The sequence below is a fragment of the Streptopelia decaocto genome (assembly GCF_964273445.1).
Source record: "Streptopelia decaocto genome assembly, chromosome: 22".
In the NCBI taxonomy this organism is placed as follows: domain Eukaryota; kingdom Metazoa; phylum Chordata; class Aves; order Columbiformes; family Columbidae; genus Streptopelia; species Streptopelia decaocto.
In genome coordinates, this window is record NC_138677.1 from 2,939,017 (window position 1) to 2,965,576 (window position 26,560).

At 57.5% G+C, this 26,560-nt stretch overlaps 2 protein-coding genes across 10 annotated transcripts in view; both read left to right on the plus strand.

Moving 5' to 3' along the window:
• The window catches only part of GPATCH8 (G-patch domain containing 8), a 50,438-nt gene extending 36,259 nt beyond the window's left edge, over positions 1-14,179 (plus strand). Inside the window, exons 7-11 of one of the 8 annotated variants that reach the window (XM_082070741.1) lie at positions 7,174-7,304; positions 7,889-13,137; positions 13,214-13,502; positions 13,551-13,647; positions 13,694-14,179. In XM_082070741.1, the coding sequence (XP_081926867.1) occupies positions 7,174-7,304; positions 7,889-11,732 (3,975 nt within the window). In that variant the 3' untranslated portion in view covers positions 11,733-13,137; positions 13,214-13,502; positions 13,551-13,647; positions 13,694-14,179. Of the gene's footprint in view, positions 1-7,173; positions 7,305-7,888; positions 13,648-13,693 lie in introns of all 8 variants that reach the window. The other 7 variants (XM_082070743.1, XM_082070742.1, XM_082070738.1 and 4 more) reach the window with 7 other exon arrangements.
• A 1,917-nt stretch (positions 14,180-16,096) lies between these two features.
• ITGA2B (integrin subunit alpha 2b) lies at positions 16,097-26,262 on the plus strand. 2 transcript variants are annotated; one of them, XM_082071109.1, is made up of 30 exons: positions 16,097-16,300; positions 16,390-16,520; positions 16,600-16,697; positions 16,783-16,948; positions 17,021-17,070; positions 17,640-17,685; positions 17,839-17,967; positions 18,063-18,110; positions 18,473-18,516; positions 18,620-18,679; positions 19,365-19,417; positions 19,530-19,738; positions 20,240-20,422; positions 20,505-20,550; positions 20,634-20,738; positions 21,264-21,319; positions 21,408-21,559; positions 22,147-22,266; positions 23,137-23,207; positions 23,280-23,427; positions 23,932-24,024; positions 24,114-24,193; positions 24,286-24,360; positions 24,431-24,533; positions 24,621-24,773; positions 24,857-24,952; positions 25,060-25,173; positions 25,363-25,470; positions 25,547-25,669; positions 25,878-26,262. In XM_082071109.1, the coding sequence occupies exons 1-30, from the start codon at positions 16,152-16,154 to the stop codon at positions 25,971-25,973; spliced, it is 3,105 nt and encodes a 1,034-aa protein (XP_081927235.1). In that variant the 5' UTR covers positions 16,097-16,151; the 3' UTR covers positions 25,974-26,262. The 2 variants fall into 2 exon arrangements, with proteins under 2 accessions (XP_081927235.1, XP_081927236.1); XM_082071110.1 differs by lacking the exon at positions 20,240-20,422.
• Positions 26,263-26,560: the final 298 nt, after the last annotated feature.

Sequence of the window (26,560 nt, forward strand, 5' to 3'; positions counted from 1 at the left end):
TTTTTTTGATATTGCTAGTCATAAATTCTCACAAGACAGTCATTAAAATGCTGATAACTTGGGGAGGGGGCGCATAGACTACTAGATCTTGCCAAATAGCAGTGCAGCAACAGCTTAAAACCAATACAGCTTTGCAGAGTATGTTTGTCTGGTTTTTTTTCCATGTATTAAGTATAACTCAAAATAAATTCACTAAGGGAACCTAAGCAGGAAATCTCAGGGCAGTTTCTGTGTGAGTGCCCTGAGAAATTGGGCTTTAATAGAGTTAAGAAACTCATTCATTTACTTCGCCTTGGGAAAACGAGCGGGGACACCTGATAGCGGCGAACTTGGCGTCAAGTTTTCCATCGACTCGGGTGAAACGCGAGTGCGATTCCATTTATCGAGGGGGTGGAAGGACCTGCTTGTGTCACGTTCTCACAGCACGGGGAGGCAGCGCCATTATGTCAACTCCTTTTTAAAACCCTGGGGTGATTAATAAGGGGACTGACATGAGGCTGGCGAGGCCGCGGGGTTTTTCTGGTGTTTAGAGATGCTGGGGAAGAGAAAACAAACCTGTAGAAAGCAGCCACGTTGGTATTAAAAAGTCATCAGCGAGAGTGCAAGAAAATAAGCGTCTAGAAGATAAAGAAGATTATAATGTGTTGAGAACACGCAGAGCGGCATAACCTTCTCATCAGTAAAGAGAGTTTGGGGGTTGCTTGGTGCTGCTGATTATTCTGAATGGAATTGATGTTCTTGGATAATTTGCATCCGTTGCAGTAACTTCAGGCGGGCTTTGGGAAAAAGGATCCATCAGACTCTCGCTACGTCACCCAGCATTAATTCCTAGTTACACAGGGATTTAAACAAAGAAGCGATCGTGCTTTGCTTAGGGAAAAAGTTGCTTGTCCGGCTTTATGTCGTGTGGAAACGTGTGTCACCCTGTTGGGTCAGTGCTCAGGGAGTGAGCTTGAAACTGCCTCGAAATAATGAAGGTAAATTTGCATAAGTAACACCATCTCACTTCTGTTGGTCATTACCGCTCAAGGTAGGCTCGGTTCTAACTGTCTGTTCTCAATTATACGGCAGTTAGAGTAAAAAAAAGCCAACGCTGTGTGTTTCATAATACATTGCACGTTGATGCTACACATTTTGCCTGTTTGGACAAGAAGAGAAGGGTTTTTTTGAGGCTAAACACGAAGTTTTCTTACATTATGTTATCCTAGATAATTAGAGCCAACCATCTCGGTGTATATTATCTACAATGTGTCTTCTCAGCAGTAACTCTTGAGGCAACAGCGCTTTGGTTTTGCCTTTTTCGGAGCTCGTTGAACAGATTTCCATGCGCTCAGTTTTGCTTTCAAGTATTTTTAGTGACACAAACCCACCACATTGAAGCGTTTGCTTATTTCTCTGCGGCTCAGCGAGCGTCAGGCTGTCCCTGTAAATAGATGTTCCATCCTCACATCCCCTTCTGCTCCCGAGTTATAAAGACACTGTCTTGTATTCCAGGAAGGAACTCAGGATTATTGCGAAACAGGGACGATTGGTAAGTGCATTGATCCCTACCGGATACATTTTGGACCCACCAGCTTGTCAACACCAAACAATTAAAGGGGAGATTTTATTATTATTATTTCCTGACAACGCTGATTTCATATCACATTTGGATATGAATGAATTGACCTCAACACTAAGGTTGTATCCAAAAGGCAGTATTTTTAAAGATTACCTTAACTGGGAAAATAATCTTCCATCTTTTATCACAAACCATTGGCCTGTTTGGGTAATTGTGTTTTAAACATCTTGGAGGTGCGTGATATCGTTCTCTAGATTATTTTTAATTAGGTTGATACTTGAAATGAGAATTACAACTATTCTAAAGAACAGGAACCACATGGTCAGTCCTTCGCAGGGGAAACCAGGAGACCAGATCCAACTTGAGTTCATACAGATGGCACTGGAAGAGGAAAAATAAACCCAGTTCCCTTAAAGATCCTTCAGTGAGCAGCTGCAAACGGTTGTAACCATAGATGGCTTCAATTTTTGTCACCCTGGAAAGCTTCTGGTATCTGTAATGGGTTTGAGCCTGGTGGCTTGGGAAGGACCAGTGGCCTAGGAAGGACCCTGGTGGCCTAGGAAGGACCCTGGTGGCCTAGGAAGGACCCTGGTGGCCTAGAAAGGACCAGTGGCCTAGGAAGGACCCTGGTGGCCTAAGAAGGACCGGTGGCTTAGAAAGGACCGGTGTCTTGGGAAGGGCCGGTGGCTTAGGAAGAACCAATGGCTTAGGAAGGGCCAGTGGCCTAGGAAGGACCAGTGGCTTGGGGCCTGGGAAGGGCCGGTGGCCTAGGAAGGACGCTGGTGGCCTAGGAAGGGCCAGCGGCCTTGCAAGGACTGTTGGCCTAGGAAGGGCTGGTGGCTTAGGAAGGACTCAGCCTCTGATGTTGCACCACGCTGACTGTCAGCAGAGTGATAATAATTAACAGACATGCAAAAGAAAGCAAAGATAGAGTATTACATCTGAGTGGGGCCTTCATTTGGTTTTGGGCTTTGCCATCGAGATGGAATACTGGTGTTAGATTTGCATCGAGAAGAACATGGGTCACCATTTCTGGGCTTGCACCCGGTTCTGTTTTCATAGCAAATGAACCTGATGTGTATCGCACAACCGTTAGAGCAGCTACAATTGCAGTGCTTGGATTGACCTTCTGTGTAAGTAACGGAGCTTTTACAATCAGCTTAATCTATGAATTTCCTAAAAGAATCTCATATTCCTGCTCGCCTCCCTGATGAAGGGCTGGGCTGTTAGAAGTCACTGTTGTACACAAGAAAAACATTCGCCTTCCGAATTAGTGGTGAGAAAAAAACGCTTTCCTGTGTGAACTCTTGCCAGGTCAACTGTGAGAACACCAGCCAGCATTGAAATGCGGCCTTTTATGGAGCTTTCATTTTATTTATTTGGAAATGTGTGGCCTTTTGGAGGTGCAGATGATTAATCCTGCCTAAGATTCTCTTTATAAAAAGACAAAGGGAACGCATTTCCATAAAGAAGCTCTTTAGGAAAGAGGGTGGAACTAAGAACTGAAACTAGAGATTTGCGCTTCTCTTCATGCCCTAATTATATATTTAACGCCGAGGGGGAGGGATCTGTTAAATCACAATAAAACCACCACCATAGACACTGGTTGATGAGTTCTTAAAATCCAAACCCTGACCTTTCAGGTTTGGGGAGAGTTGGGCTTGAGCTTTCCAAAAACTCGGATCTTCAAGCACAACTTGAATGCCAAAGCTTGGGGAATCTCCATGTGAAGCTTTTCTACTCTCAAAATGCTTAACCCTCCAAAAACCCCACAGTATTTCTCTTAAAACTCAATTTAAACTGTTGAGCTGCTCGTTTGCTGAGCCAAACGCAGTTGGGGAAGATCACTTATACCTGGAAAATATTCAAGAAAATAACTCTTGAGTGTGCAAGGGCTGGACGTGGCAATTACACCCGGTGTTGGGTTCTCCATGGTGCTTTAACACAGGCTATATTTTCTATAAGATCCAGACAAGATGTCACAGGAGAAATGAAGATAAAGGAGCAGTTTCGTGCCATTTCCCCTCTGCCCTCTTCACTTCATTCACAAGCGTGCAAAGAATGTTGATGACCAAGAATAAGCAGGGCTTGTGTTCTCATTTAAATGAAATATTAAAGGTCTTTCGAGCTCATGGTGTCGTTTGCTCCCAGAAGCTTTTGTGGCAGAGAACTGAGCGTACGTGGGAAATGCAGAAAGCCAGAAATATGTAATGAAAACTACATTATTATTTTATTTAAATAGGGATCAACAGAGAGACTTGAGAACAATAGCAGGGGAGGAGCAGGTTCCAATGGGATCGTGCTCTCCCGTCTCAATGATCCAGTTTATCCCTCTTCTCTATATAAGGTTTGTCCTGAATGTCTTGCATCTTCAGGTCCGGTAAAGCAGTGGGGCAAAGTGCTTTTTATATCCCAAGAATAATACCATCTCATCCTGCTCTGCGATTTTAGGCCTCTCGAATGGGCCTCGGTTCGGTAAATCATGTGGCTGTATCAGCTTCAATTGAGAAAATCCAATCACGCCCCAATTTGGTGCTGGGGGGTCTTGCTTGGTACCATCTCCCAGCAAAACCTCATGTACGATTGCTGAGTTTTTTGGCTTTTACAGCGGTTTCTGAATGCGGATGGTCCCCATGTTATTTAACCACCTTCACGTGGTTCCTGAGCTTTTAAATGACGCGGGAGCGCAACTTATTTAAGGTGATTTGAAGAGAATTAGAAGGTAGTGGCGTAATGGCCAATTTGGCTCCTCCTGAGCTACGCAGTGATCAGGATTCTCTATAAAACCCCTTCTTCAAAAGCTCCATTTGCACACCCACTGAAATTTAAAGAATTCATAGTAATTTTCTTAGAAACCAGGCTCAAAACCTACAATACTATTCCTTGTTCCAACACTGAGGTGGGCGGCAGCTCTTCATAAAACCCAATATTAAGCTGGAGGTAACAAATTCAGCTTCAACGTGCAGCAATTTGGACACATGTCGCTCGAGTGCTGGTGGTTTGTGTCCCATTTTGCTGGTCACTGGGTTTACCGGTGTCACCCTTATTATAATAAACTGGGGGGGTCCTAAAAGTAATTTCGAGCTTGCGGGGGATTAGAATAACGAACTAAGGATTAGCTGGGAATTTCTTTAGTGTAAAGCCTAGCTTAAATATTCATCTAGTTCCAGTAGCTTGCTGGGAAGGCTGAGACCTGCGGTATGCTGAGAAGCGTTTCATTGCTTTGATATATTCCTTTTATTACTGTTTTTTAATTAATTAACCTCATTTAGGTTAGGGGAGGTGGTTGTTAACTGGTTGCCCACTGTTCTTTACGTGGATAAATCACTGGATTCAGTTATGGACTTTCTATCTGTAACTTACCCAGCAAGACGCTTCTTTCTGGCCCCGACTCAACCTCAAGATCTCTTAGTCCTTTTTAAACTCAGCTTTGTAAAATCAAACCCAATCCTCCCCAGTTGGGTTGTAATAAACCCTCAGCGCTTTGAAAACCTTCTGGAGTGGTTTATAATCCGAAAAGGCGCAGGGATTAATCAGTGTTGCGGTGCATTCGGATACTTCGTTTGCTCCATCGCTTCTAATTGTACCCATTGAGGGCGGGAGGTTTTGGGGAGCGGAGCTGCCGCAAGATCAGCATTGAAGGAAACGAGCATTTAATCCCATTTTCCTTAAAAATCTGTAACAAAGGCAGGATTGCATTGCGGGCAGGAGCATCTTTATCCACTTTGAGCCCGTTTGATTTCCTGGGGAGACGTTTCATGGGACAGAGGTGGGTTCTTGATCGCACCGTTGCACTTTCCTCTTCTAATGAAAGGTCACAGCTCGCTCCTGGTGTAAATAGCTGGGTCGTATTTTCATCAGCGATCTAGAGATTTGGCACCAACCCCCAGTTAAATAGTTTTAAATAGTTTCACCGGCTGTTGGTGACTTTAAATCAGCGTAAAAAAGCCGATAGCGTCACTTAGTCCATTTTTAATAGGTTTTTTTCCCCTCCTTCTTACAAAATAAATGACTATTCAACACTTAACACACACCATGAAACCCTTGAGCCCTTTACTTGTCCTGGTGAAAGCAGCTCTGTAATTCCAGGTGGGATCATTGCTGTGTCTGTCCGTGTCTGTGTGTCCCCCGTTCTGCTCCTTTTCCATAGAATAGCTCACAAACGCACCCAGACCCTGTCTAGTAACGCTCGCTTTTTATTACTTTATATTTTCCTCTCTTCCACTCTTGTTATATTTTTACTTTATTGTTTTTTTCTTTGTGATGTGACGTTTTCAGCTGATGTATTGAAAGCAAACCCTTCTAATTTTGGAGCCCAGATCACAAGAGTGAGTTCCTTTCTACTGCTGTCTGTAGCCGTATTATTTCTTTCATTTGTGTGTCCTCCCCTCTGATTTAGGTAAATTTAGCAACCACACTTAGTAAGAGAATCCTCTGTCTTGTCGAATCTTCCCCTTTTCACAAAGCAATGTTCTCTTTACATTGGGCCAACTGAATTCATTCAAATTGGGATTTTGGGGTAGTTTTCAGCTCCGCTGTTTCTGACTCTGCTCCGCTCAAGGCAGAGTCAGCCAGAGGCGTATTTAGAATTCACTGATGCTTTGTCCATCCCGTAGGAGGGTTTTCCTGCTCTGAGCACCGTTACTCCTACAGACTCTTCATTGAAAACCACGACGCTGTTTGAAAAGCTGGGTACACGTTGCTTTCTGGGCCTTTTGAAAGAAATCGTGCACTGAAAAAGCAAAATGAATCCCTTAGCGTGGTAGCGATCTTTGCTGCTTTCTGTTCCTAAACCCTCTGTATAGCGCTCTAAAACAAAAACTTAGGAGTTTTTACACGTATTCAAAGGGAAAACAGCAGCTCTTTGTCTAGTGCTTTGAGACAAAGACTTTCAAAGATGTTCTGAAATCTCCACATTTCCTCAGCGACGTTACGATGTCTGAAATCCCTCGGCTTTGGGTTTGGTTTGATTCTGGGGAACTCAACATTTCTACCCTCCAAAGTACGAAACCCCCAGAGACCCCGCTGCATTTTAGAGCCTTTGATTTCTTGAGAGACTCCGGTCAGGAACTGTCTGTGCTGTATGTTGGATTATTTATTTGCTTCCTGGAATCATCCGCATGGGATTTTTGGCACCTTCCCCCATGTTTTTGGCACCTTCTCCAATGTAATTTGTACATTGCTTTTGTCAGATCGAATACGTGGGTGACTGTCTAATCCCTTTCTGTCCTTTGGCCTGTGCTACTCAGACTTTTGCCGTGCGCTGTTTGTCAAGTACATTCGCACCCTGCAAAATGAAGTTTGTTTGGGTTTTTTTAGCCCCTTTTCCTTCCAGAATTCGCTTATTGCTTTGAAATCAGCTTCGCTAAAGAAAACCAGCCGTGTGAATTGGAAACGCGTATGCAGACTTGAAGCCATAGCCAAAAGCGATCGTCGGTTGTCTTTCCGTTCAACTCCTGGGAGGATAATGATGCACCCGCTCGCTTTGTTGAGCCGAGATGCTGTTGCTCCGTCCCAGCTCAATAAACGCGACCGAGGACGGGCCGTACGGCCTATTTCCCAGTGCTACGGATCAACCATCCCTAACCCGCTCCTGCTTTCTTTTGCCCCAGAGGTTGAAGGATCTCAAGCAGAGGGAATTCGCTCGCAACGTCTCGTCGAGGTCGCGGAAGGATGAAAGGAAGCAGGAGAAAGCGCTGCGGCGGCTGCACGAGCTGGCGGAGCAGAGGAGACAACCCGAATGGTGAGTCTGACCGTCCCCGAGCGCCTCGGCCTGCGCTGGGGTTCTTGCTTCTCTAACCACAGAATGTCAGGGGTTGGGAGGGACCTGGAAAGCTCATCCAGTGCAATCCCCCCATGGAGCAGGAACACCCAGATGAGGTTACACAGGAAGGTGTCCAGGCGGGTTGGAATGTCTGCACAGAAGGAGACTCCACAACCCCCCTGGGCAGCCTGGGCCAGGCTCTGCCACCCTCACCAGGAACAAGTTTCTTCTCAAATTTAAGTGGAACCTCCTGTGTTCCAGTTTGCACCCATTGCCCCTTGTCCTGTCACTGGTTGTCACCAGAAGAGCCTGGCTCCATCCTCCTGACACTCCCCTTTCCATATTGATCCCCAGGAATGAGTCACCCCTCAGTCTCCTCTTCTTCAAGCTCAAGCTTGTTGTTCATGGCAAAAGAAGACATGCCCTGAAAATAAGCCCTTTTTGGAGCAAAAATTAAGATAAGATCTTCTTTTTTGCTGAAATGGGGTATGATTTACTTGAAACCAATTGCAGAAGAGTATAACTGGCAGTCAGCGTTTTCCTCTGTTTTAATTGCTCTGCAGCGCTCCCGGGAGCGGCCCCATGTTCAGAACCACCACGGTGGCCGTGGACGAGGAGGGTGGCGACGATGACGATTCCGCAGCCGGCGGCTCTTTCGTCCAGACAACTTCCGGCCAAACGACCGAGACGCCGATGGACAGAGGGTTCCTCAACACGGGCCAGGTCGGCGGCACCGTCATCCCGGGCCAGACGCCCCTCCAGACAGCACAAGCCATCAGCTTTGGCATTAAGAGCACGTTGGGGACGCCGCTGCAAAAGATCGGCGTTTCATTTTCCTTCGCCAAGAAGACGCCGGTGAAGCTGGAGACCATCGCTTCTGTTTTCAAGGACCACGGGGAAGAATCAGGCTCTGCAGACGGAGCAAAAGGTGATGAAAGAGGGTCCTCGGACACAGGGAACCTGCAGAAATCTGGCGAGGGCGAAAGCACAAATAATTCTGACGGTAAGGCAGAGGAAGACGACCAACATGACAAAGATAGCGGGTCTCTAGCCACTACGTTATCTAAATTAAAAAAGATGAAGCGAGAAGACGGACCAACGGCGGTAGAACCAGAATACTATCACTATATCCCCCCAGCCCATTGTAAAGTCAAACCCAATTTTCAATTCCTGCTTTTCATGAAGTCTACCGAACAAACGGAAGCTGAAAATGTGAACAAAAAAAACACGCATGAAGTTAAAAAGGGTAATTCTCCAAAACCCAAACCCGGCAAGCAGGCGGAAAAGGCCGTCGAGAGCGCGGGGCAGCAGAAGGAGCAGAGCGCTCCCGAAACTGCGGCTCAGCACAGCAAAACGGAGCTAAAAGAAGTCCCGGAAAACACGAACATTCAGGAGAGCAAACAGCATCCAGAGAGCAGCCTCCCCGAGCCAGACGCCGCTAAAGAAATCACTCAGCCTGTCTCGGGCTGTAAAGATGTCTCTGAAGGACCAAAGCATCCAACTGGACCTTTTTTCCCCGTTTTGAGTAAAGATGAGAGCACGACGCTCCAGTGGCCTTCAGAGCTTCTCATATTTACCAAAGCGGAACCGTCTGTTTCGTACAGCTGCAACCCCCTGTATTTTGATTTCAAGCTCTCACGCAACAAAGATGCTAAAGGGAAAGGGGCGGAGAAATCGAAGGACGCGGGGAGTGTTTGTAAAGAAAACGTTCTGAACGCAGAACCCGGTGAGATGAGCAAAGCCAAGGAGGTAGAAGACATCGCTAACCGCTCTGCTCTAAAAACGGAAAACAAATCTCTGTCGGCCTGCAGCTCCCAGGTCAAGCAGGAATCCAGTTTGGCAAGTGTTAGTAAGGGAGAGGGAGAGGACGGGAGTAAAAGCGCAACTGGCAAGAGTAAATCCGGAAGGTCCCATAAACACAAAAAGAAAAAGAAGCACAAAAAGTCCGGCAAACACAAACGGAAACACAAGGAGGAAGCTGATGAGAAAAGCCGAAAGACTGACCTGGGGGAAGAGAAACCCAAGAAACGGAAAAGACACCGGCACAGGAAAGGCAAATCCTCTCTTTCTACCGAATCGGAGCGGGCACTAAAAACCGAAGTGTCTGAAGACTGCGGCCATTTCCAGAAGAAAAAGCGATGCTCGCAGGAGTCCCAGAGGAAGTCTCTGTCTGCCGAGGAGGGGAGCAGCGCTAAAAAAGAGGACGGGGGTAACTCCTGCCAGGAGCACGGCAGCAAAAAACACAAGGCCGAGCCGCAGCAGGTCCCGGCTTCCCGGCGACGCTGTGCGGCCCCGTCCCTGGGCAGGAGCGGCCGCCGCAGCCGGCAGAGCAGCGGCGACGATGACAGCGACGAGGGCTCGCGCAGGAAGCGCTGCCGCCAGAAATCGCCCTCACGATACAGCGACGATGACTACGAGTCCGGCAGCGGGCGCTCCAGGAGCCGCTCGCGCTCGGGCCGCGGGGACTCCTCGGGCAGGTCCTATTCCAGCAGCTCGGACGCGTCCTCGGAGCGCAGCCACTACAGCTGCCGCAGGAGCTACTCGGACGACAGCTACAGCGACTACAGCGACCGCTCGCGGTGCCGTTCCAAGCGGTCCCACGACTCGGAGGACGACTCCGACTACAACAGCTCGAACCACAGGTCGAAGCGACGCAAATACTCCTCTTCCGAGGACGACTACAGCTCGAGCAGGAGCAGGTCGAGGAGCCGAAGCCGGAGCCGGACGCACCCTCGAGACAGGTCGAGGACGAGGAGCCGCGGCAGGACACGCAGCAGCAGCTGCAGCCGCAGCCGGAGCAAGAGGAGGAGCCGCAGCGTCACGGGGCGCAGCTGGAAACGGAGCCGCAGCTACAGCAGGGACCGCAGCCGCAGCACCCGCAGCCACTCGCAGAGATCGCTTTCCCGAAAGGGCTCCCGAGGCCACGAGAGCCCCGAAGAGAGGAGATCCGGGAGGAGAGACTTCATCAGGTCCAAAATCTACCGCTCCCAGTCTCCTCACTATTTCCGGGCAGGCCGAAATGAAGGATCGGCGCTGAAGAAAGAGGACGGCAAAGGAGAGGATCTGAAAGGGTCCGGCTCGCTCTCCCAAAACAGCAGCGGCACGGGGAGGACCTCGGAAGGCGACTGCAGCCCAGAGGAGAGAAATTCTGTCACTGCAAAACTCCTTCTGGAAAAGATTCAGTCCAGGAAGGTTGAGAAGAAGCCCTGCGTCACCGATGAGGTGCTGGCAGGGCCAAACAAGGTGGGCATAAAGCTGAAAGATCCTCCCCAGGGCTACTTTGGCCCCAAACTTCCTCCTTCCTTAGGCAACAAACCGGTTCTCCCCTTAATTGGGAAACTACCGACTGTTCGAAAACCAAACTCCAAAAGATACGAAGAATCTGGCTTGGAGAGGGGCGAGGAGCAAGAGCTGTCGGATTCCGAGGATGCTTCCCAAGGCGCGGAGGAGGCTCAGCTGGCCGGGCAGTCTCTGCTGGAAGATGTGGTGATGGTGATTCAGGACAAAGCTCTGGATGAGCAGAAACGGGACGAACCCGCCGTGGAAATGCCGGCCGTTCCCCTGGAAGCGCCGACGCTCCCCGAGTGCTTCGGTTCCGGAGACCTGGTCATGCCGCACAACTTCCTCGCCGATCGGAGCGATGGCGACGGGCTGGAACCCATGGACGGGGGCAACCAACCGGTCCCAGTGGAAACCAGTATGATGCCTTTAGTTCCGGATGTTGAGCACTTTTCCGGCTACGTGCCCCAGGGCGGGGATCCGAGCATGGAAGGCGATCGCGAAGGAGGAGAAGACTCCTCTCTAGCGCCGCTCGAGAGCCAACCCATCACTTTCACCCCTGAAGAAATGGAGAAATACAGCAAGCTGCAGCAAGCCGCTCAGCAGCACATCCAGCAGCAGCTCCTGGCCAAGCAGGTCAAGGCTTTCCCCGCCGGGGCGGCCCTGGCGCCGGCCGCGCCGGCCCTGCAGCCCATCCACATCCAGCAGCCGGCGGCGGCGGCGGCCACGTCCATCACCACGGTGCAGCACGCCATCCTGCAGCACCACGCGGCCGCCGCCGCCGCCGCCATCGGCATCCACCCGCACCCGCACCCCCAGCCGCTCGCTCAGGTCCACCACATCCCCCAGCCCCACTTAACGCCCATTTCCTTATCCCACTTGACCCACTCCATCATCCCGGGCCACCCCGCCACCTTTCTCGCCAGCCACCCCATCCACATCATCCCCGCGTCCGCCATCCACCCCGGCCCCTTCACTTTCCACCCGGTTCCTCACGCGCTCTACCCGACCCTCCTGGCCCCCAGACCCGCTGCGGCCGCCGCCGCCACCGCCTTGCACCTCCACCCTCTGCTGCACCCCATTTTCTCAGGACAGGACTTGCAGCATCCCCCCAGTCACGGCACATGAAGAACAACATTAACCCTGGAGGAAGGAGAGGATATTTTGCATTTTGGGAAGTTGATCCGGCTGGCGGGTGAGGCCTGAAGAATTTCCTTGCGCTATTTTGCAGCCAAAGAAGCGGAAGGCCGGGCGGGTCGGATCGTTGTGTCCTATCCGCTCCCAGGGACTGTCCCTTGTCCCCGAGGCCCCGCACACTCAGCACCGCTGTCCCACCACAACCATTTCACCTGCGGACCAGCGAGACGCTTGGAAAGGCCTTTTTCTCTTTTCCCTGGATCCTTACGCTTGGTCATCTCCGCCTTGCAGATGAGAAACGAGCTTTCAGGTCTCGCAAAATCCTTTTAATGAGGTCATCTAATTAAAATAGTCAGCATGATTGAATCCGCCTTGTAATCGGCCATAGAACACTCACGGGCAGCTGGGGGTGCTGGCGATGGAAGGGCCAGCACCACTTTGCAGGCATTACAGGAGATTTCTTGGCACCTTCTTGCTGCATTTTTGTTTCCTTGCTGAGCAATGGGAGTCAAATCTTAGTTTAAAGTGTGTGCCCAGCGCTCCGACCCTTCCCCACTGAGGATGCAGCGCTGGGAAAGGGGGGGCAGGAGGGTTAGTGGTTGGGCTTTGACCACTTGAGAGTGGGGCAAAAAACCCTATAAATCACTAACTTCCATCTTTTGTGGTATTGAGAGGCAATGGGGCGCGAGAGAGCAGAAAAACCCCTTCAGGAATCGAAGCAATACAGAGAAGAGTGGCCGGGGTATGTAAAGTGTATTATTCTTTCCTCTGTAATACTGATGGTTTCCTTAATTTATAGGTTGTTTGTTTTTCTTTTTTTTTTTTTTTAATGTAAAGAATTGCACTGAACTCTGTAAACAAAGATGCTGCTTTTTGTAGCTCATCTAAAGAAAAAAACAAAAGGTTACATTTGTAGTATACCGCAATAATATTTTTTACAGCCGGTTCTTTTAGTGGTACTCGTTCTGGTGGCTTCTGTGTAAATACGTTTGCCGTAGGTGAAATAAAACACTTGTAAAGGTTCGACTTTATAGTTTCCGCTAGGCGCAAAGTGACTAAGCATGTATATTTTACCAAGCTCATGTATTTTTGAAGTTTTTATGTACTATAAAATGTAAAAAGAAAAAAAATACTATCTCCATTTAACATTTTGCAGAAGAAAAACAAGTAGGTGAGGCGAGGGTTCCGGTGATGACGGGAACCGGCACCGCAGGAGCTCGGGCTGTTTTCCCCGGTGTAAAATATCCCGGGTTTTGTTCTGGTTTTTGTTTGGTTTGTTTTCCCCTGGGTTTGATTTGCAGGTTCATACAGTCTCCTGGTGAAGGAAAAAGCCTTTTCCCCGTAACCCTTTGCTGCTTGCACGAAGGATGAGCTGCTTTGCGTCCCATCCCTCGAGGTGCTTTGGATCTGATCCCTCAAGGTGATTTGGGTCTTTAATCCCTCAAGGTGATTTGGGTCTTTAATCCCTCAAGGTGATTTGGGTCTTTAATCCCTCGAGGTGCTTTGGGTCTGATCCCTCAATGTGGTTTGGATCTGAGCCCTTGAGGGGCTTTGGGTCTTAGTCCCTTGAGGTGGTCTGGGTCTAACTCCTGGAGGTGGTTTGGATTTAGTCCCTCGGGGTGGTTTGGATTTAATCCCTTGAGGTGGTTTGGATTTAATCCCTCGAGATGCTTTGGGTCTAATCCCTTAAGGTGTTTGGGTCCGATCTCTCAGTGCATTTTGAGTCTTAATCCCTTGAGGTGCTTTGGGTCTAAACCCTTGGTGTTCTGGATCTAATCCCTCGAGGTGCTTTGGGTCTAAACCCTTGAGATGTTCTGGATCTGATCCCTTGAGATGTTCTGGATCTGATCCCTCGAGGTGCTTTGGGTCCTGATCCCTCAAGGTGTTTGGGTCCTGATCCCTTGAGGTGTTTGGGTCCCATCCCTTGAGGTGTTTGGGTCCCATCCCTTGAGGTGTTTGGGTCCCATCCCTTGAGGTGTTTGGTTCTTTAATCCCTCGAGGTGCTTTAGATCTAATCCCTCGAGGTGTTTGTGCCCAGCACCCAACCCCATGGAGATCCAAAGCATCAAACGCTTGAGCTTCCTCGCTCTTCAAACTTCACGTTCGAGCAGGTTGGACTGAAACACAGCGCTCAAAAGGAAAGGGACTCAATCTCTCTGTAAATAATTAACAGTATTAACGTCTCGGCGCTTCATGAGCTTCTCGATCCGATACGCATGTTCTGGCACCTTCACACCGCGGTCAGGCCTTTGGGTTATTAGTTTTTCCCGACTTCCAGAATAGGCGCTAAAAATACTTAACCTACCATTACTTAACGAGCGTAAACAGACTGTATTTAACTTTGTCACATAAGATATATATATAAATATATATATATGCTGTAAAATGAAGGGTGGGGGGGAAAAAACCTTTCTAATAAACCAATGATTTGTGGAAAAAAACCCCTGAAAGTGTGTGGTTGCGTGAGATGACTCGGAGCGGCCGCGTCTGATGGCGACGGAGCCCGGGGCTTTTTCCTAAAATAACGGGATTAGATGCTGGGTTCAGCGAGGGGAAAAGGCTTTAAATTGCTTGGAAGATACTGAGCTGGATGCAGAGAAAATGTCCTGTTAATTCTCCTTCTTTTAAAGGACGTTATTGGGCCTTAGCGCTGTAATCTCACCTGGCACCGTCAGTCCTGACCAGGTTGTTGCTGAAGGTGAAATGGGGCAAGAAACAGGAAATGGAGAGAAATGGAGAGAAAATAGACTTGACTTAAGGTGTTTGGGGGGGTGGGTTTGGGCTGGGCTTGGGTGGCCCCAGCCTGGGCAGAGCCCAACAGCTGCTGCTTGGAGCTGAGCTGGGCTCGGCTAAACCCTGCACAGACCCCCGCAGCTGGGCTCAGCTTAAAACCTCCCTAGAGCCCCACAGCTTGGGCTCGGCTAAACCCTGCCCAGAGCCCCACAGCCTGGGCTCAGTTAAACCCTGCCCAGAGCCCCACAGCCTGGGCTCAGCTTAAACCTGGCCCAGAGCCCAACAGCCTGGGCTCCCCTTAAAACCTCCCTAGAGCCCCAAAGCTTGGGCTCAGTTAAACCCTGCCCAGAGCCCCGCAGCTGGGCTCAGCTTAAAACCTCCCTAGAGCCCCACAGCTTGGATTCAGTTAAACCCGGCCCAGAGCCCCACAGCCTGGGCTCAGCTTAAACCCGGCCCAGAGCCCCACAGCCTGGGCTCAGCTAGACCCTGCCCAGAGCCCCACAGCTGGGCTCATCTTCTTCCTAAAACCCAACAGCCTGGGCTCAGCTAAACCCTGCGCAGAGCCAGGTAGCCTGTGCTCAGCTTAAGCCCTTCCCAGAGCCCAACAGCCTGGGCTCAGCCCCAGCTTTGGCAAATCCACCTCCCAGCTGCTCCCAAGGGCCCGTGTGTCCCCCCCAGGGACCAAAGTGCCACTTGGACGCTGCAGGGACCTCCCGGGTCCCACCTGCAGCTGTTCACCTGGGCCCCATCATCCTGTTTCTTCAGAGGAGCTCAAAGAAGTCATCAGATATTAAAAAATATAATAAAAGAAGGATGAACGGCCTGTTTCGGGGTGGGGGGGCGCTCGCTTGCAGCCAGATGCTCCTGTCCCCATGTCCCCAACTCCAGGGGGGCAAGAGGAGCTCCTGGCAGCTTGAGTGGCCTTAATTAAGCACATTTCAATTAACCCCAAATGGATTAAGCTCAAGAGGACACTTGGGTTTTGTGGCAGGTATCAGAGACACGATGTGACATGGGGGGGCCATTGTTCTCCTGAGGACACCGAGCCCCCTTGTGCACTGTCCCCCCACGCTGGCACTGTCACCGTCTGCCCTCCACAATCGTGTCCCTGCAGACACCGCTGCTCGCTGCCCCCCCTCCCTCCCCAGGGCGGGTTTCGGGGTGTCCCTGCTCTGGGAAGGGGGGGCAGTTTGGTGGCCACACTACTGGGACCCAGGCGTCCCCCACCCCGCCTGCCCAGGGGACCTTGGGGCCAATGGCCGGGCCCCCCTGCCCTGTGGCTGTTCCCCCTCCCCGCCGTGTTTCCGCTGGCTGGGCCGCAGCCGCCTGCACCCCCAGATATGGGGCTGGGTTCGGTGGGGGGCACAGGCTGTTGTGTCACCCCCTGCCACATCGTGTCCCCCCCAACCCCTCCCTGTGTCCCCCCCTGGCACTGTCACCTCCTGCCCCCCACCCGCGGCTCTGCCAGCCAGGCTGGTCACCTCTGTCCCTTGGCCAAAAGCTGCACGTCCCCCCCTGCGCCCCCGCACCCCTTTGGCTCCCTGGCGGGAGCGGTTGTGCCCACGGGGGGGCCCTTCCTGTGTCCCCATCCCCGTCCCCAGCTGCGTCCCCTGAGATAAGGAGGGGACACGCTGGGACAGGCTGTGCTGGGGCTGGTGGCCGCATTTCAGGGTGACCATGGGGGCTGCTGCCCTGTCCCTGCTGCTCCTGGGGGGGCTGCGCTTGGCCCCCGCCCTGGGGCTCCTCCAGGACCCCCCCACCGTGTACGAGGGACCCCCCGGCAGCTATTTTGGCTTCGCCCTGGATTTCCACATAACGGAGGGCAGGTAGGGGACAGGGGGGTGCTGGGACCAGACGTGGCACCCGTACCCCCACCTGACACCCGTACGCCCCCCGACACCCGCTCTGCCCCCAGGCCCAGCGTGGTGGTGGGGGCTCCCCGCGCCAACACCTCCCAGCCCGGGGTCACTCAACCCGGCGCCGTCTTCCTCTGCTCCTGGCCCCGCGGAGACGCCCCCTGCCGCCCCCTCCCCGTGGACACTGCGGGTACGTGGGTGCCGTGGGGTGCTGGGTGGGTGCGGGGGGGTCACCGGCCCCACACGCTCCCCCTCTCGGACCCCCCCAGGAGACGAGACCGAGACCCAACACTCCTTGGAGCTCCACACCTACAAGTCGCACCAGTGGCTGGGGGCGACCGTCACCAGCTGGGACGGCAAACTGGTGGTGGGTGCACCCAGTGGGTGTGCGGGTGGGCACCCTTGGGTGGCAGCGGGGTGGGCACCCACCCTGTCCCTGTCCCCGCGGCCAGGCCTGCGCCCCCCTGCAGCACTGGAACGCCATGGAGGGCCAGGACGAGGCTTTCCGCACCCCCACGGGCGCCTGTTTCGTGGGTGCCCCCGGGCTGCAGCGCGTCGCCTGGTACTCGCCCTGTCGCGACCAGATCATGGCCAGCACCTACCGCGAGAGCAACTACTGTGAGTTTTGGGGGGGGGGGGGGGGTGGGTGCCCCCCACCCTGGCCGGGCTGACCCTGCCCTGCGCCCGCAGCCTACGACAAGCGCTACTGCGAGATCGGGTTCAGCGCGGCCGTCACCCTGGTGAGATGGGTGCTGGGGCGGGTGCCCCCGGGGATGCCCGTGGGGATGCAGAGGGGGCGGCCGGGGTGGTACCCGGGTGGGGATGCTGGGGTGGGGATGCTGAGGTGGGGGTGTCAGCAGGGGGATTGGACTAGATGATCTTTTGAGGTCCCTTCCAATCCCAAACATACTGTGATACTGTGATATTGGATGGGGGTGCCAGGGTGTGGGGTGCTGGGCTGGGGGTGCTAAGGTGGGAGAAACTGGGGTGGGAGATGCCAGGGTGGAGGATGCTGGATGGGGGTGATGGGGTGGGAGATGCTGGGGTGGGGGATGCCCCAATGTGGGAGTGCCATAGAGGGGGTGCCCCAGGGTGGGGTGCCATGGAGGGGGATGTTGGATGAGGGTCTCAGGGTGGGGATAGCAGGGTGGGGATGCCCCAGGATTGGGGTGCTATGGAGGGGGATGCTGGATGAGTGTGTTGGGGTGGGGGATACCAGGGTGGGGGGTACTAGGCTAGGGGATGGATTCTGGGGTGGGGGTGCCATGGAGGGGTGCCCGGGGTGGCGCTGACACCGCTGTTCCCGCAGGACGGCCGGCTGGTGCTGGGTGCCCCCGGCGGTTACTACTTCATGGGTGAGTCCCGCCGCCCGGGTCCTCACTTTGGGTGGGCACAGCGGGGACACCCAGCACGGGACACCCCACAGATGCCACTCGCAGTGGCACTGGCAGCCCAGGGAGGCCCAGCAAGTGCCCACCCAGTGAGCTCCGGTGTCCCCGGTGTCCCAGGGCTGCTGTACTCGGTGGAGCTCGATGCCATCCTGAGCCGCTTCCACGGCCAGTCGCTGCTGTGGCCGGGGGCCCCGGGACGCCCAACGGGGCAGCCGGTGTCTGGGGACTACAAGGACGGGTACCGGGGTGAGCAGGGGTGGGGGGACAGTGGGGCAGCCCAGCCCCACCGTGGCTCCTGCTGGGGGGCACAGTGGGGGTCACCGGGGCCCATCTCCCTGCAGGGTACGCGGTGGCCGTGGGCGAGTTTGATGATGATCCCAAAACCAAAGGTACGGGCAGGGGGGCCAGGGCTGGTTGTGGGGGGACAGGTCTCGGGCACCCCTGGGCTCCGGGGTCCCCTCCCAAGGGCTTGGGGACACGGGTTGTGCCAGCTCAGGAGTCCCGTCTGTCCCCGTGTCCCCCTGCCCACCCCAGCGCCAGGGGTATCTCTGTGCCCACCCTGGTGTCAGGGGTGTCCCCATGCCCACCGCAGTGACAGGGTGTTCCCATGTCCCCCTGCCAATCCCAGTGACAGGGGTGTCCCCGTTTCCCCTCACCCACCCCAGTACCAGGGGTATCTCTGTGCCCACCCCAGTGTCCCCATGTCCCCCCAGTGCCACATTGGGGCACTCAGGACCTTCGTCCCCCGCAGAGTACGTGGTGGGGGTCCCCAACAAGAGGAACACGAGGGGCGAGGTGAGTGGCACCCGCTGGCTGTGCGGGAGTGACGGGTGTTGGGGACAACGCTGTGACACCCCGAGATGGGGATGGGGACGGGACCTGATGCCGCTCTGGGCAGGTGGAGATTTTCAGCGTGGGGGTGACCATGCGCCGGCTGCAGGGAATGGCCAGCGAGCAGGTACCCCCCACAGCGGCACCCCCAGCACCCTGCCCCACACCCTGCACCCCCAGCTCCCTGCACCCCCAGCTCCCTACCCCACACCCTGCACCCCCAGCACCCTGCCCCACACCCTGCACCCCCAGCTCCCTGCACCCCCAGCTCCCTACCCCACACCCTGCACCCCCAGCTCCCTACCCCACACCCTGCCCCACACCCTGCACCCCCAGCACCCTGCCCCACACCCTGCCCCACACCCTGCACCCCCAGCACCCTGCCCCACACCCTGCCCCACACCCTGCACCCCCAGCACCCTGCACCCCCAGCACCCTCCCCCACACCCTGCACCCCCAGCACCCTGCCCCACACCCCGCCCCACACCCTGCACCCCCAGCTCCCTGCACCCCCAGCTCCCTGCACACCCACACCCTGCCCCACACTCTGCACCCCCAGTGCCCATCCCATGGCCCCCACTGACCCCCACCCCACTGCCCGCTCCCAGCACCCCATGGCTCCCTGCTGCCCACTGTCACCCTGCCCAGCACCCTGTCACCCCACAGTCGCCCCCCCAGTGCCCCACAGCGCCCCTGCACCCTCACCCCAGAGCACCCCAGCACCCACTGTCCCCCCCAGCACCCAACTGCCCCCTCTCCCCACCCACCGCACCCCATGCTGCCCCCCCGGTGCCACCCCCCACCCTTTGCAGGTGGCATCGTACTTCGGGCACACGGTGGCCGTGGCTGATGTCAACGGGGATGGGTGAGAACCAGGACTGTCCCCCCCACCCATCCCTCCTGGGGGCACCCTAGGGTGCTGCCCCCCACCCGGGACACCCCTGCATGCCACCGAGTCCCCAAACTCGCCCCTGCAGGCACGACGACGTGCTGGTGGGTGCCCCCCTGTACCTGGCCCGGTGCCCCGACGGGCAGCGCAGCGAGCTGGGGCGCCTCTATCTCTACCTGGGGGGGGGACAGCGGCCCCTGGCCGGGCCCCCCCAGACCCTGACGGGCACCCACCCCTACGGCCGCTTCGCTGCCGCCATCGCCAGCCTGGGGGACCTGGACAAGGACGGCTACGGCGGTAACAGCGGGGTGACACAGGGGGGTGTTGGGGACACCCCGGTCTGAATAAACCATCGGGGAAACTGAGGCAGTAGCACCCGGGTGGGCGGCGGTGCTGGGATAGGGCAGCTAGTGGGTGCTTGTGTCCCCAGATGTGGTGGAGGGTGACCCACTATGGGGTGACAGTGGCAGTAGAAGGGGGGGCTGTGACAGGGGACAAGCCAGAGCCCCCAGTGCTTGCTCTAAGCCATTGGGGAAACTGAGGCAGGAGTATCTGGGTGGGTGGAAGTGCCAGGATGTGGCAGCCCTTGGGCGCTCATGTCCCCGTGTGTCCCCAGACGTGGCGGTGGGTGCCCCGCTGGGGTGACAGTGGCAGCGGGGAGGGGGGGCTGTGCCAGGGGACAAGCCAGACCCCCCAGGTCTAAATAAACCATCGGGGAAACTGAGGCAGGAACAGGCAGGTGGTGTCAGTGCTGGGCCGGGTCAGCGGGTGGGTGCTGATGTCCCCGTGTGTCCCCAGACGTGGCGGTGGGTGCCCCGCAGGGGGGTGACGGTGGCAGCGGGCAGGTCCTCATCTTCCGCGGGCAGAGCGAGGGGCTGTCCCCGCTGCCCACCCAGCGCCTGCGCAGCCCCTTCCCCGGCCCCGCCGCCTTCGGCTTCGCCCTGCGCGGGGCCACCGACCTGGACAGCAACGGCTACCCGGGTACGGCCACCCCGCGGCACCCCCTGTCACCCCAGCGCCACCCGCCCTGTCACCCACCCCCTGCTTGTCCTTGTCCCTGCAGATCTGCTGGTGGGGGCGTACGGGGCGGCCAAGGTGGCTGTGTACTGGTGAGTGACCGTCCCAGGGCCTCTGGTGGCAGGGTGGGTGTCCCCGCCCGGGTCCCCTGGCACCTGAGCTCTGTCACCCGCAGGGGACAACCTGTGGTGGTGGCCCGGACTCAGCTGAGTGTCCCCGATGGGCTGAGCCCTGAGATCCTGGCGTGTGTCCTGCCCGGGTCCAGCACCCGCGTCAGCTGGTGAGCCGTGGGGTGGGGACACTGCGGCAGGGACACTGCTGCGGGGACACCACCGTGGGGACACCACTGTGGGGACACTGCCATGGGGACACTGCTGTGGGGACACCACCATGAGGACATCACTGTGGGGACACTGCCGTGGGGACACCACTGTGGGGACACCACCATGGGGACATCACTGTGGGGACACTGCCATGGGGACACCACTGTGGGGACACCACCATGAGGACATCACTGTGGGGACACTGCCGTGGGGACACCACTGTGGGGACACTGCCATGGGGACACTGCTGTGGGGACACCACCATGGGGACACCACGATGGGGACACCGCCATGGGGACACCACTGTGGGGACACTGCCGTGGGGACACTGCCATAGGGACACCACCATGGGGACACCGCAGTGGGGACACCGCAGTGGGGACACTGCCATGGGGACACCACTATGGGGACCACTGGTGCGGGGACATTGCCCTGGGGTGGCAGCAGGTCCCTGAGCACCCCGGGTGCTGTCCCCACCGCAGCTTCCCCGTGGTGCTGTGTGTCAGCGTGACGGGCCAGCGCCTCCCACCCAGCGTCTGTGAGTGCCAGCGTCACCCGGGGGGACAATGGGTGGCACCAGGGGTGGCACCGGTGCCATGTGTCCCCCACCTGCTGTCCCCTGCCAGGCCTCGATGCGGAGCTGCAGCTGGACCGGCTGAAGCCCAAACTGTCCCGGCGGGTCCTGCTGCTGCAGGGCCACCAGCCGGTGTGGCAGGGGACACTGGCACTGGTGCCGGGGTCACCCCCCCAGTGCCACAACCTCACTGCTTTCCTGCGGGTATGGGGACAGGGACAGCGTGGGCTGGGACAGTGGGGACAGCGGGGTCCCCAGCCCCGGAGGGTGGGGGGCAGGGGGTGGGGACACACGGGGACATGAGCGCCCAAGGGCTGCCACATCCTGGCACTTCCACCCATCCAGATACTCCTGCCTCAGTTTCCCCAATGGCTTAAAGCAAGCACTGGGGGCTCTGGCTTGTCCCCTGTCACAGCCCCCCCTTCTACTGCCACTGTCACCCCATAGTGGGTCACCCTCCACCACATCTGGGGACACAGTGGCATGCCCAGGAGGGTGGGGGACTGGGATGGGGACAGTTGGCATCTGCAGCCAGGATGGGGACAGTGGCATCCCCAACTGGCATGGGGACATGGATGGGGACAATAGTGTCCCCAGCCAGAGAGGGTGGGGACATGGATGGGAACAGTGGTGCCCCCAGCCAGGCTGGGGACAGAGATGGGAACAGTAGTGTCCCCAGCCAAGTGGATGGGGGGACAGGGTTGGGGACAGTGTCATTTCCAGGCAGGATGGGGACAGGGCTGGGGACAGGGCTGGGGACAGCATTGTGCTCTGCCCGCTGGTGTCCCCAGGCTGAGACCGAGTTCAAGGACAAGCTGAGCCCGGTGGCCCTGAGCCTGCGGCTGTCACTGTCCCCCCCGGAGGGGTCCCCGGGGCTGGTGCTCTATGGGGACACCCTGGTGCAGGCACAGGTAGGTGACACGGCTGAGCTGGGGACATCGCTGGGGTGATCTGGGCTGGGCTGGTCCCCAGCCTGTCCTCAGTGTCCCCAACCCCTCCCTGGGACACAGCCCATGTGCTCCCCGCTGTCCCCAGTGTCCCCGCGTGGTGTCCCCCCCGTCTCCCTCCCTGTCACTGCTCCCTCCCTCAGGTTGTCCCTCCAGTCCCCACACTGTCCCCAGTCCTGCTGTGGGATATGTTTCCTACCCACCCTGCTGTCCCCAACCCCTCCCCATGATGTCCCCTCCTGTTGTCCCTGTTTCCTCCTTGGGATGTCCCCCCAGTACCAGCTGCTGTCACCAGCCTCTCCCTGGGATGTCCCCTCTGTACCCCACTCCCATCCCCAATCTCTCCAGTGTGGCCCCCCAGTACCTCCCATTGTCCCCAGTACCCCTCTAGGGTGTCCCCTCAGTACACCCTGTTGTCCCAAACCCTTCCCTGGGATGTCCCCTGGTATCCCTTGTTGTCCCAAGTCCCTCCCCAGGGTGTCTCCACACAACCCCCCCTGTACCACTGAGATGTCCCCCCAGCATCCCCTGTTGTCCCCAGTCCCTCCCTGGAATGTCCCCCAAGTACCTCCCACTGTCCCCAAGCCCTCCCCACAATGTCCCCTCTGTACACCCCACTGTCACAAATCTCTCCCTGGAATGTCCCCTCAGTATCCCTTCTTGTCCCCAATTCCTCTGTACCCCATACTGTCCCCAGTGTCCCCCTGGGATCTGTCCTTCCCTGCTGTCCCCAGTCCCTCCCCGCAATGTCCCCTCTGTACCTCCCATTGTCCCCAATGCCTCCCCATCCCACCCCTCCCACACTGTCCCCCTGTCCCCCCTTGTCCCCCCCAGACCCACATCATCCTGGAGGACTGCGGCGATGACAACCTCTGCGTCCCCGACCTCCGCCTGGCCGCCCACACGTGAGCACCCACCTGGGCGAGGGGGGTCCCCGCTGTCCCCCGGGGTGCTGACCGTGTCCCCATGCCCCCCAGGCCCAGCAGAGCCCTGTTGATGGGGGCGGAGGCCGCGCTGGGGCTGCGCGTGGTCGCCGGCAACATGGGCGAAGGCGCCTTTGAAACCGAACTGCGGGTGCAGCTGCCCCCCGGCACCCACTACCAGGCGGCGCGCAGCAGCATCCCGGTGGGTGCGGGGCCACATCCTGCCCTGGGTGTCCATCACTCATCATGTGGGTGCCCAAGGGTGGTGGGTGCCAGGGGGTGATGGGGATGGGGGGTCACATCCTGCCCTGGGTGCCCATCACTCATCATGTGGGTGCCCAAGGGTGGTGGGTGCCAGGGGGTGATGGGGATGGGTGGTCACATCCTGCCCTGGGTGCCCATCACTCATCATGTGGGTGCCCAAGGGTGGTGGGTGCCAGGGGGTGATGGGGATGGGTGGTCACATCCTGCCCTGGGTGCCCATCACTCATCATGTGGGTGCCCAAGGGTGGTGGGTGCCAGGGGGTGCTGGGGATGGGTGGTCACATCCTGACCTTGGTGGCCGTCATCCTGTGTGTGGGTGCCTGACAAGGGGTGCCAGGGGCGGGGGGGTCACATCCTGCCCTTGGACCATGCAGGTCCCCAGGGTGGCTCGTGAATGTTGGCATCCCTGATGTGTCCCCCCTGCTGTGTCCCCACCCTGCAGGGACAGGAGAAGCTGAACTGCAACCCCCGCAAGGAGAATGGGAGCCAGGTGGTGCTGTGCGAGCTGGGGAACCCCATGAAAGCGGGGGCGCAGGTAAAGGGGTTGGGGTGGCCCCCCAGGCCCATCACCCTGGCGGTGGGGCTGGTGTTGGCCAGTCAACCCCCGTCCTGCTGTCCCCCCAGGTCACCGTGGACATGGAGCTGAGTGTGTCCGGGCTGGAGGACATGGGTGACACCATCACCTTCCAGCTCCAGCTGCGCAGGTGACACTGTGACAACCCCCTGTCCCCTGCCCAGTGTTGAGGACTTGGTGGCCTCAGCATGTCCCCAGACTCACCCCTTGGTGTCCCCACAGCATGAACAGCCCCAGCCCTGCCAACGTGTCGGTGACCGTGCCAGTGGAGGTGCAGGCGGAGATGGAGCTGCGGGGGTGAGGGTCTGGGGGGACACAGGGGACTGGGGGGGACACGGGGGGACACTGACACCCCCTCTCCTGCCAGCACGTCCCTTCCTGCCACCACGGTGCTGCCCGCGAGCTGGCACAGGGCAGAGGGCAGCCGGCGCCCCGAGGACCACGGCATCAGGGTGGAGCACGTCTACCAGGTTGGGTGCTGCACCCATGGGTGCCCTAGTGACTGTCTCCTTGTCCCCTTGTCCCCTCCCCGGTGTCACCTCACCATCCTCCCGCAGCTCCACAACAAGGGTCCCAGCACCGTCAGCGGGGTCACCCTGCGCCTCGCTGTCCCCAACCAGCTGGGTGGCCGTGTCCTGCTCTACCTGCTGGAGCTGGACACCGAGGGGGGGGTGAGCTGCACCGACCCCCCCGGCCTCAACGCCGAGCAGGTAGGGTGCTGCGGGGGAGCTGCACCCCCAGTGGGTGCTGGGTGGGTGCCACGGTGATGTCCCCCTGCCTTACCTCCTTGCAGCTGGAGATGCCGCGGCCCACGGGCGCAGCGCCCCGCAATGGCACCCACGGGCGGGAGCGCAGGGAGGCGGCGGAGCTGGAGGAGCCCGTGGCCGTGGTGAGCGGGTGCTCCTGGGGACCTGCACCCCAGGACGGGTGCGGGGGCTGCGGGTGCCCCCCAGGGTGCTGGGGTGGGAGTCACAGTGACACCCGGATGTCTCGCAGGGCTGCAGCAACACCCCGTGTGTGGGTGTCACCTGCTGGGTGCCCACCCTGGCCAAGGACCAGCGGGTGCTGGTGAGCGTCCGCGCCCTGCTCTGGATGGACACCCTGCAGCAGGTACTGTCCCCTCCTGGGGACACGGGAGTGGCGCGTTTCCCCAGGGTGTCCCTCTCCTGCATGCTGGTCCCTGGGCACCTATGGGAAGCAGCCATGGGGATGTACAGGGAGATGGGTGCCCCGTTGGCTGCCAGTACCCTTGATGCCACATCCGCACATGTCCCCACATGTCCCCATGTCTGTCCCCAGCCGGAGCACCTCCTGCAGCAGTTCCTCATCCAGTCGCACGCCTGGTTCAACACCTCGGCCATGCCGTACCGCGTGCAGCCCCGCGTCCTGCCCGCCGGGGAGGCCACGGTAGGGCTGGCACGGGCACAGGGGGACACGGGGACAGGCTGTGGTGGCAGCCATGTCATCCACCCGTCCTCTGCAGGCTGTCACCGAGGTGGTTCGCGCCACTCCCGGGGGCGAGGGGACTGTGCCGGTGCAGTGGGTGGTGCTGGGGGCCCTTGCTGGGCTCCTGCTCCTCACCCTCCTCATCCTCCTCATGTGGAAGGTGAGTGGATGGCAGGGGGACATTGGGGACACCAGTGACACCTGCCACGGTGGTGGGACCCCAGTGACACTGGAGTGACTCAGGAAATGGGAGATCCAGCCCTGGGAGTGCAGAATGGGGGGCAGCGCCTGGGGTGATGCCGTGGTGTCCCTTGGGGTGATGCTGTAGTGTCCCCGGTGGCTCGGCTGTCACCGTGTCCCTCCCCCAGACGGGTTTCTTCAAGAGGACACGGCCACCCACCGAGGAGGACACGCAGGAGCTGACACCCAGCCAGGCGCAGGAGCCAGAGGGTGCCCAGGGCTAGTGGGGTACCCCGGGGCCCCCCTGTGCCCCCACCCCATGGCATGTCCCTTGTCCCAGTCCACATGTCCCCCAGCACCCCTGGGTGCCCATGGGGTGCAGGACCCATGTTTCCAGCACCCCCGGGTGCCCATGGGACACAGGACCCATGTCCCTATCACCCCCATGTCCCCAGCATCCCTGGGTGCCCATGTGGCACATCACCCATGTCCCCATTACCCCCATGTCCCCAGCACCCTTGGGTGCCCATGGGGTCCTGCCCCCCACTGCTGCCCCTGGACAATAAATCTCTGCCTGACACCATGGTGGTTCCTGTGGGGTGACACTGGGGGTGAACAGGGACGGGGTTGCCTTTTGGGGACCCCACGTGCCTTTTGGGACCCCGTGTGTCTTTTGGGGACCTCGTGTGCCTTTGCACCAGCCCTGCCGGTGCTGATACGGTGGGGACACAGGGGTCAGTGGGGGATGCCGATGCCGGTACCAAGTCCCGGTCCCGTTGCCCAGGGGGGTCCCAGGGATGGGTACAAGGCGGGGATGGTGGTACCGGGGGCAGCCCAGGATGCTGGTGCCGGTACCAAGTCCCGGTCCCCG

Coding starts and splice junctions, on each gene's coding strand:
- ITGA2B (XM_082071109.1), top strand. CDS start 16,152: ATGGGGGCTGCTGCCCTGTCCCTGCTGCTCCTGGGGGGGCTGCGCTTG. Junction 18,517..18,619: donor AGAGGAACACGAGGGGCGAG/GTGAGTGGCACC, acceptor CGCTCTGGGCAG/GTGGAGATTTTCAGCGTGGG. Junction 21,320..21,407: donor GCGCCTCCCACCCAGCGTCT/GTGAGTGCCAGC, acceptor GTCCCCTGCCAG/GCCTCGATGCGGAGCTGCAG.